The following is a 10,175-nucleotide window of genomic DNA, read 5'->3' as shown; positions in this document are numbered from 1 at the left end:
CAGATCTGCATATCTCAATATAAATCATTTTCTATACGCAGTTAAGATTTGAACTTTTTGCAACATGCATGATTGAGGAACGAAGGTATTTGTATTTGTGAACTGTGCTAGGAATTGTTGACGGTCATATTTTCATCTTAAAACAATAAAAGAAGGCTTAAATATGTTGGAGGTCCCTCTAAAATAGGGGTCATTTGATTAAGGCCCCTATAAATTTTTTTGGGTGGAATAAGCCCCTAATGTGAAAATAATATATATTGATAAGCACCTGCCTTGTGGTTCCGTTTAATTTATGATGATTCTGTAAACGACGCTGACGTGAATTATATTTTGTGAAAATTATTCAATTAAAAAGGGTGCCACGTAAGTAAATGAGGGTTGAAAAAAATAAAAAAAAATAAAAGCCCAAAGTAAAAAACCCAAGTACGTTTGAGGATTTTACTTGGGTTTTTTACTTTGGGTTTTTTATTTTTTTCAACCATAATTTACTTACACGACACTCCCTTTAACTGAATAATTTTCACAAAATAGAATCTAAGTCAGCGCCGTTTGCAGAATCATCAGAAATTAAACGGAACCTCACGGCAGGGGCTTATCACTATATATTATTTTCACATTAGGGGTTTATTCCACCCAAAAAATTTTGTAGGGGCCTTAACCAAATGACTCATATTTTAGAGGGACCTCCAACATATTTAAGCCATAAAAGAACTAAGGAAGTTACTACTATAGCTCTACCTCTGTTCCTTATTAATTGTCTATTTTGAAGAAGAAAAAAAATTGCTCTTATACATCTATACACTTATTAGAGTTTCAAGAGAGCATTAAATGATGTTTTTTCAAGAAATACCCTTGCAAGAACAATAAATGAAGAAAGATAAAATGAATTCTAAAAGGTGAAATAGAAAAACAAATAATATTTTTATTTAAAATTACAAAATTAATTGCACTCCTTAATAGTATGTGTGTTTCGTATCTCTTTGGACAGTTATATAGGAACGAAGGTAGTAATTCATTAACTTTAGAATTAAGGACTCGTTTCAATTAGCTGTTAACTTTGGAGTTATGAGAATTATCGACGGATATGAGGCCGTTGGTAAAAACCATCAGTCATTATTAGTTTTCTTGTAGTTTAATGCCTTAGTTCCTAACACCCTCAATTATTGTTTCCCTCACTGTACTCATCAGCCTCCACCCCCACTATTGTCTAACACTATCTACCACTACAACCAACAGCGTTGACAACACAACTCGACAACCTGTACCACCACAACTACCATCTAACACCCTTGGACTGTCTCACAAATTGGGTTGGGTGGACGTGGTACTTTGACCCGACCGGTCAGGCTACTTCAAGAAGTTCATCCATCCATAGGCACTCCATAGTCAACATAGACATGATGCCTTTACCAGCCGGACAGGTTACTCCAGAGACTCATCCTTCGTAATTACTCCAGCAGGCCGGTCAGACAACTCCAGAGACCCATCCTTCAAAATTGCTCCAGCAGGCCGGTCAGACTACTCCAAAGACTCATCCTTCCGTAATTACTTCAGCAGGTCGGTCAGACTACTCCAGAGACCCATCCTTCCGCAATTACTCTAGAGACAATGCACTAAGTAAGGGATCTTCCGTAATTACTCACGAGTCAAGGTAACGAACGGCTGCACATTCAACAATCATGGCAAGATCAAGGGAAAAGTCAAGATGCTCAAACCTAATCAGCGTAGTCTGCCTTCTTTGGTCAACCGACCATGTAAGCTAAGGATAAGTTTGAGTGGTTTATAAGTGTGAGGACCCATACACCCATTGCCTTAAGGTTTTGGGTGAAAAATGTGGTATCTGGTTCACTTATGGTTTGCTCAAAGCCCAATGTGGAGTTATATCCCCCAAGTTTTAACCATCTCCTTTGTTTGGGCCATTTCTCTGGCCCAACAGTGGTATCAGAGCCGATGGTTGTTTGACCATGGGCCTGGGCCTCTGAGACTCAGGACCACAAGCCCATAATGACGGTCTCTGAGGTTCTGGATGAGTACAAGCTCAACTTTTGTTTGAGATGGACTCACACTTGAGGGAAAGATTGTTGGGAATTTTCAAGTGTGAGTAAGTCCCACATTGGAAGCTAAGGATAAGTTTGAGTGGTTTATAAGTGTGAGGACCCATATACTCATTGTCTTAAGGTTTTGGGTGAAAGATGTGGTGTCTGGTCCACTTATGGTTTGCTCAAAGTCCAATGTGGAGTTTTATCCCCCGAATTTTATCCATCTCCTTTGTTTGGGCCCTTTCTTTGGCCCAACACTGTGGCGGGTGGCTAGTGTCCCATGTTGTGGTTCCTGGCTAGCTGTTTGTTGGTGTCACTCTGGGTCGCTGGGCTCAAGCAGTTGTCTATATAGTTCTAGTTTTTGGCTAGTTGTTTGTTGGTTTTTCCCATTTTTCTTATCTTTCCCTGTTTCATTATTATTCAAAGGATGTCTATTCCAATTCTTATGTGCTCTATACTTTGTGTATGGGTTCTTTGCACCCCTTGTGATATTATAAATTCATTTTGGCTTACCAAAAAATAAAAATATACATGAGAATTTGATGAGTGATTGCAGGGTTATGCTAGGTTTGCAGTTTGCACAATTTTGCTAAGAACTTATTTTATTTTACTTTTACTTTTTCAGCTTAATTGTTGGCTGGATTTTAGTTAGAGGTTGTGTTTTGTCTCTGAATGTTGAGGGCATAAGTCATTGGTTGGTGATGATGAATGAAAATGAAGCTAGTTAGCGTTTAACTTCTCATCACCTCACCTTGCTTTGTTACTTCACACGCTAGCTCTACTTATAAGCTATGCCTATTTATCTGAATTCTGATTTTTCAATAGACTTCATACATATGAATGATGCATATATTGTTAAAATACCTTTTTGACTCATTGAAAGGCACTATTGTTATGAAATGTGGTCACACAATGCATTGTGATTTGTTACCAAGAGATGATAAAGCATGACAACTGAGTGTGTTAAGTGTTAACTATTTAAGAATTCTTTAGACTATAAAACATTGTCCCTGCTGAAATATTAACTTGACTTGGTGAATGGCTCAGGTACTGTGGCCCCATGTGCTCCAAGTCGGTAATTGGCATGTCTAGGACAAGGAAGAGAATCAATTAAGAGGTAGCTGGTTAAATTGAAGCCTGTAGATGCTTTCACTTGATTTCATAGTTTTTACTTCCAGAAATGTTCTAGCACAATTATGATTTCTCAATCATTGAAGCAACTGTCATGCTTGATGATCATAATTTTTCTTGATTTCTGTTAAAACCACATATTAGACTATGCTTTTGATGAAAATGAATACACCTTTTGTCTTGTAATTTATTTTTGTGGAGCAAAGAACACCATGCAATTTGTTTTTATAGAATGGCAAATATGGATGAGTTTGATTCCTCACCTCACTTTGTTACTTCATGCTCTACTAAGCTATGCCCTGGACATAAAGATAAAAGGAATCCCCTGATGCAGTGGATTCTTAAAACGCTCATATGATAATTAAAGGAATCCCCTGAACATAAAGATAAAAGGTGAACTGGAAAAAGGTGATTTTGTGGATCTTCTGGTAAAAACTCGTAGTGAGGAGAATTTGTATGCTTCTCTCAACTTTAGTGTTTTTAGCAATTATTCACAGTTCTGTATTAGAAACGAATATGTTTCCTACCTTTCACTAAGGCTTGGTCTTTTATGATGCAACACAGAAGCAGAACCAAAAAAAACACTTCAAGGAGCAACTTACCACCAGCAAAGACTGACAGTAGCAAGGTTAGTATAAAAGAAATTTGATTTATTCAGCAGGTTGTAATTTTTCTTAGTAAAATCATTAGAGAATTATAGAAGGAAAAGAGTACCAAGTGGTCTATACTGAAAATTTGTAACTTATGCCAACCCCTATGTATCTTCTCCTGGTTGAAAATGTGAGTTCTTTGCAAAGGGCAGAGTTTCAGCCAAAATCCTTGCTTCAGAGAGCAATTTGACATAGCAGTAGCCAGAGGAGTTACAGATATCAAAATATTAGGTACTACTATTTTGGACTTGCTGGGTTAGTTCTTCATTGTTTACTTCTTGCTATTTAATTTCCAGCTGAGTATTGTCTTCCTATGGTTCAAGTAGGTGGATTGTTTATTGTTGTGAATGGAATGTTTATTTCAAGTAATGTGGATTTCATCAAAACCTGATTTGGAACACTTGATATCTTTGGTATGTATGACAGTTTCCTTCTATCATTCAACATGTTGAAAAAGCTAGAGAAATATTTAGAGGGAAGGAAATCAACTAATAAATATAATGCTTTACGACGAATGTGGCGGTTCTAACCCCCGCAAATTACAAAAATAAATGCCACAATTCACCTGCTTTTTTATTTGTAGTGATCAATGTAGTTAACAAACTTATTAATATTAGTGTATTACTATTCACAAATTACTAATTAACATCCTCCTCCTTTTGAAAAGTCTCCTTACGGACTGACACCAATCCATTAAAATTTTCTCAAAAAAAAGTAATGCTTGTTTATCTATGAAACTAAAATTATTAACTTAAACTCACCAAAGTACATGATAAAATAGAATCAAATGATTTGCTATTTTGTGCCTTGAAACCAAGAAGATGAGCCAAAAACAGCCACAAATGATTCCACACTCAGCTAACTATAATATTCTTTGCATCAACATACACACACACACACACAGGTGACACAGCCCCCTCAAGGAAGATTTTTTCAAGGAAAATAAAATTTTCAACTTCCTTGCAATCAAGTAGAGGGTTTTGTGTTTGTTTTATTATTTTGGCTCTCTTTGTATGAAGCATCAAAAAATTTAACCTGCGGCAGAAGTATGGAAGTGTAATGTCAAACACAAACCATATATATTTTGTTTAACACCACAGTGTCTATGAAAAACGAATTACAAACCTTGGATTTACCTAAGCCCAATTAAAGTCACGTGGTCGACTAAGTCATTCCCATTTTGTGAAGGCTAACCCACAAAAGCTACAAACAAAATTTTACAAAAAATTAAGTCATGAAATGTACTTTCAATTAATATGAGAATTCGATCAATTTGCATACAAAAATACCCAAAGTAGAAGGGGAAATCGATCAATTTACGGCTGTGATTGAGTCTATAAAAAATAACTCTATAATAATATATAAACGGACAAAATAAATCACATTTAATTTGATCACATTTGAATCTAAAGTTTTTTTTTTTTAAAGAGAATCTAAAGTATTAAAAACTTACCATGAATAATTTCTCTAATTAAGGTATCTTCCTGATTTAGATAAGTAAACGTGGTAACAAATATCAATATCGAATCAATTAATATTATCCATAACCAATCAATCAAATACGATTATTTTTTAAATTTCTGAATTACATTACAGCATCAGATTTGTAATGCTCAATTGTCAGGTGTGGCACAAGTGTTATCCTAGTTTCTTACTTTCTTCAAAACTCTGACGCCTCATTTCGATTTCTTCATTTTCCTCTCTGATCCGAGGTAGTTTCTTCATCACAAAGTGAGGTCTTCACTATTCTCCTGTTTCCTCTAAACTTGTGTTCATGTTTTTACTTTTTGTTCTTTCAACTTACACAAGGTTTCAAACTATTCTGCTCTCAAAGCAAGAAATTTTGCATATTGTTTTGGTCGATTTATTCTACTTGTGTTAACGTCCCTATTTTGAATGCAACCGTGTTAAATATTTATTATCGAGAATTTTACCATCTATAATAATTCTAACCTGCTTAAACAAAATTGTCTCTTAACAGTTTTTTTCCGATAGAGAGGATTCATTACCCGAACAACCACATCACCGGTGGCCAAGCATGGCACAAGATGACAGGGACTACATGGTTTTTATTCCAACTTTTACAACTCGAATTTCATGTTTTTTATTTACGTTCTTGTATTTGAATTCCAACTGTTTTGGTTTCTATTTTTTTGAATATTTTGTCTCTCTTTTGTAAGGAATGTCTACTTAGAATTGACACTTCAAATGGATGGGAAGCCTCTGTGACTAGAGTTTTGGAAAGCTTTAAAGGTATCTCTACTCTTTGAAGTTTCTCATAGAAAAAAATTGCAAGATTTTGACTTTGTGAATTATTAATTTGATTGCTAATATGTTCACTCATATATGTTAATATGTTAATGTGCAATTAGCATCATATTTTATTGTTCCTTGCATGATCCAGCAATCAGTAGAATACGTACGGGTCGCAATAGTTAAAAGTTTGTTATTAGATTTTCTCAATGAAAAGTTTGATCCTTAAAACCATACTCTTTAAGAAACTCTTAATATTCATCACACTAGAGTTGAAATTGTGAGAGCAATTTAGTTACATATTTTGGGATATGTGACAATGAATCTGGTTTTATTATCGCTGCTGGGGTGTGTCCTGTGTGCTGTTGAGCCTGCATATTAGTCTTGCTGTTTTTGGAGGCTTGAGGATTGCATCTGGGAGTTCAATTTTGGATTAGAGGCTTGTTCCTCTTCATTTTTCATCGCGTGGTGTCTGCTGGTTTCCCTGTTCTGTTTTTTCTGCTTCTTCTGCTGGTCTTGTTGTTTCTCCTGTACTAAGGGTTTTTAGAACCCTTTGTGCACTCTTCAATTTGCATCCAAACTAGTTCAATCTCTCTTACACTTTAGTTTAAATCATATTCAAAAAGTTCCAAGCTGTTTACCTATTTGATGATGTATGGTAGAAAAAAGTTCTCATTCCAAGTTATATACACTACATTACAGGAAATTCTTATACAAACTAGTTTTGCATTTATCAAAACCTTCACTGTTTGTGCTTAATTGGTATTACTCATCATATATACCACTGCAATTTCTTTCATGGAATTGATATTAGATTGAAAGGTTCTCCTTTCTTGCAGCATATTTGTAAATTCTTATACAATTGATTATGTAGCCAAAACCAATTTTGGAAAGAAGCTTCTGTGATTATTCTAATAGGTGTCAGAATTGATTCGAAAGAAAAATAAGCTCATCCAAACATGTTATCTGATGATGTTTCTTTTCTTTTGCCAGATGTACGTTGTGAGATTAATCCATCCCATGGATACATTTTTGTGAAAGGCAAAGCAAATCCTCAATCAATTTTGTTGAAATTAAACAGGGGTAGGAAGCATGCTACAATTGAATGGATTAGTTATGGTTTAAGAGATCAAGATCCATATCAACAGTTTCAAGACCCTGCAAATTTCTACAATTACAATTTCATGAGCCATGATCCATATTCTCAATATTCAAGATATCCCTATGATACTTCTTATAATCCATACTCCTATGACATGGCACAAGGTGCTCTTCCCTATGGAGATAATCATGTTCATGAATATGATCCTAGCGGACACTGTGAAGGAAGAAACTCAGGTCAATTGCATAATTCTCACTGTTCAGTGCATTCACAGCATCATAATACTCCAGAGAGCTCACAGAGTGGAGGAATCTCTCAGATGCGGAATCGTTCACCGCCGTCGTTTGATCCACAAGAAAATAATTCACAAGCAAACAACCAACCTGCACCTAAAAAATCTGCTATTAGATCCATTAAGAGAATTATTGGGAAATGTTTGTGTTTCATAAACTAATAAGGCATTGCATACTTTGACTTGTTTAATTAGGATGTTGTTTAACTTTACAAGTATGCCACTTTTACTCTTACAGTGAGTTTTATTTGGTGGTTACATTTAATTTTCATGTTTCGGTTTAGGATTGTGACTTGTGAGCTCAGATTCATTTTTCTTTGTACCATATTTATAAAGAGTGGATGTGACGAGATAAGGATTAGTGTGTTTGGATCCGTTTTTCTTTTTTTAGAATCAATTCTAACTCAGAAGCTAATTACAGAAGCTTCTCTGCAAAACTAATTCTGCCTTTAGAATCAATTGTAGAATGATTTTCATTCAGGTACACACAACAAGTGTTCAAGACTGCATAACTTTAACTATGGATATTCAAATGACATGGGGTTTGTTTGGCTTGAAATTTAATTAAGTCCAATCTACCTTGGATTGAAGTTTTGTAATTTTATCAATGCTGGTTGGTTTAGTAGTAGTTTTTATTTAAAGACATTCAATTGTGCAAAGAACATATCGTGACAACATGTGTTCAAATTTGCACAACTTTAGCAGCTGATATTCAAATTGAGCTGAGGTTCAATAACTTTCTTATTACAACATTTTTACCTAAAAACATGTGTTGAAAAATATGCATGACTTTTGCTATAGGTGTTTAAATGGCATTGGGTTATGGGTTATGGTTCAAAACCTAAGTCATGAATATATGTTGATTGAAGTTTCATAATTTTCTAAACGCTTTTCATATTCAATTTCTACATAAAAGTGGCGCATACACCAGCTTATATGGCCTTCAGTATGCAAAGAGCCAAAGAGCTAATAGCTAAATGGAACCAACTCACCATAACTGAGAATGTACTAGGCTTTCAGTGAGCCAATATAATTGAGAGCATGTTTGTACTAAGTATTAACTTTATTTCCGACTCCATGGTGAATGTGTTTTTTCTTTTCTTTTCTTTTATGAAGCAACAAATTTAGTCCATTGACAAAATGTGTATGGGAAAGTGGATCAACTTTAAACCGAACATTCTTTAAAATAGTAACGACTACGATTATGTTTGCATTTAGAACGTGAACCAACTTCACTCAGCTCAAATCAAAACCTTCTTTCACATTTACACCTTGCTTTTTTATTTTTTACGTTTTCTTTTGATGAGCCAAAGAGTTCAATAAAATAATAGTACTAGAGGTACCCTAACCAATATACATCTTGGTCATGTGTGTCTTAGAATTAAAATTTGTGTGAATGTAATTTCAGCTTAAAATGAACAGACACTAGTAAATAAAACTAAATAGGTCAATAGTACTGATTAAATAAGCTGAAATATAATTTTACTTAGTGCCATGTTTCGCACTAAAAAACCGTTATATTTTAAATAAAAGTAAACTTTCAAAATGGTCAATTAAGGCCCCGTTTGGATAAACAGCTTAATTAAGCGCTTATGGTCATAAGCGCTTATGACATAAGCGCTTATTCATAAGCTATTTTTAAAAATTTATTGAAATAAATTAAAAATAAGCTGTGTATAAGCATAAACTGTTTTTCAACTGTTTTTCATAAGCTATCCTGAGTAGCTTATGAAAATAAGCTGCAAATAGCTTATGGCAGACCATAAGCTGTTTGCATAAGCTCTCTCAAACACTGGCATAAGAGCTTATGCTGTCAGATAAGCTCAAATAAGCTCTTCCAAACTGGGCCTAAATCTTCTTAGCTCAGTGGTAAAGCGCGTGGCTTTTAACTATATGGTTGTAGATTTGATTCTCACAGACATAGTTTTCAAATTCAAATATCCTCACATGTCGGATTTTTTGTTATGATGTTATCGATGTTAAGAATTCATATACTGGTGTTTTCTTTTTCAAATCATGCCCCCTCTCTCAAAATTTTGCAATGTTTATGAGAAGGCCTATTAAAGGAAATAATATATGACTTCTATGAAGGATATCTATATATTTATTTGCTACAATAAAAAAACTATATATTTATTTGCCGTCAAATTGTCTATAGACCAAATGAAACTTAATATTTTTTTCTTTTATAATAAAAGATCATTGATATCGATATATTTGTGAATTAATTAAATGATTCTTTCTCAAATACTTGTAATTGGTGCTCATTGTGGGTGAAATACAGTGAAAAGTAGTTAGTAATTTGGATGCTGATGAATATTCTCAACCCAATGAACTTTTTTTTTGGTCAATCCTAATGAACTTTTGAAATATAAGATAAAAATATTTTGTTTAAACATCTTTTTGGCAAATAAACATAAGAATATGGTAATACCAGAAAGGGAGGAGACATGATTTATATATTTTTTATTGAAGGGGGAGATATGATTAAAAAGTGAAAACTATCATCCAGTGAACTTTTTGATTACAAACAATAATGATGATAAGAATAGCCTTGAGAGTGTAGTTGGGCTTGGCCCAATGAAAAAAAACGTTGACAAAAATAAAGGGACAAAAAAGGTCAAAATTTTTAAAAGCGCCGTCTGTGGGGATCGAACCCACGACCACGTGGTTAAAAGCCACGCGCTCTACCACTGAGCTAAAAAGGC

The 10,175-nt window shown here is 34.3% G+C and overlaps 1 protein-coding gene and 1 non-coding gene across 3 annotated transcripts; one reads left to right on the top strand and one right to left on the bottom strand.

Moving 5' to 3' along the window:
• The first annotated feature begins 1,161 nt into the window (after positions 1-1,161).
• On the top strand, positions 1,162-7,766 carry LOC130732333 (uncharacterized). 2 transcript variants are annotated; one of them, XM_057584402.1, is made up of 6 exons: positions 1,162-1,754; positions 3,087-3,156; positions 3,735-4,051; positions 5,802-5,885; positions 6,001-6,073; positions 7,067-7,766. In XM_057584402.1, exons 4-6 carry the CDS (start codon positions 5,859-5,861, stop codon positions 7,627-7,629), a joined length of 663 nt encoding a protein of 220 aa, XP_057440385.1. In that variant the 5' UTR covers positions 1,162-1,754; positions 3,087-3,156; positions 3,735-4,051; positions 5,802-5,858; the 3' UTR covers positions 7,630-7,766. The 2 variants fall into 2 exon arrangements, with proteins under 2 accessions (XP_057440385.1, XP_057440386.1); XM_057584403.1 differs by lacking the exons at positions 1,162-1,754; positions 3,087-3,156; positions 3,735-4,051 and adding an exon at positions 5,367-5,532.
• Positions 7,767-10,103: 2,337 nt separating this feature from the next.
• Positions 10,104-10,175, bottom strand: TRNAK-UUU (transfer RNA lysine (anticodon UUU)). Its single transcript has one exon. It is a non-coding gene; the product is annotated as a tRNA-Lys (tRNA).

Source organism: Lotus japonicus, chromosome 1 (assembly GCF_012489685.1).
Source record: "Lotus japonicus ecotype B-129 chromosome 1, LjGifu_v1.2".
NCBI classification, from domain to species: domain Eukaryota; kingdom Viridiplantae; phylum Streptophyta; class Magnoliopsida; order Fabales; family Fabaceae; genus Lotus; species Lotus japonicus.
Note: the sequence above shows the minus strand (reverse complement) of the source record. Positions and strands in the feature narration are given on the sequence as shown.

Excerpts from the sequence above, each read along its gene's own strand:
- LOC130732333 (XM_057584402.1), top strand. The coding sequence starts at position 5,859 with ATGGCACAAGATGACAGGGACTACATG. Across the intron at positions 5,886-6,000 it reads AAGATGACAGGGACTACATG|GAATGTCTACTTAGAATTGA; the intron begins GTTTTTATTCCA and ends CTCTTTTGTAAG. Across the intron at positions 6,074-7,066 it reads AGTTTTGGAAAGCTTTAAAG|ATGTACGTTGTGAGATTAAT; the intron begins GTATCTCTACTC and ends TTCTTTTGCCAG.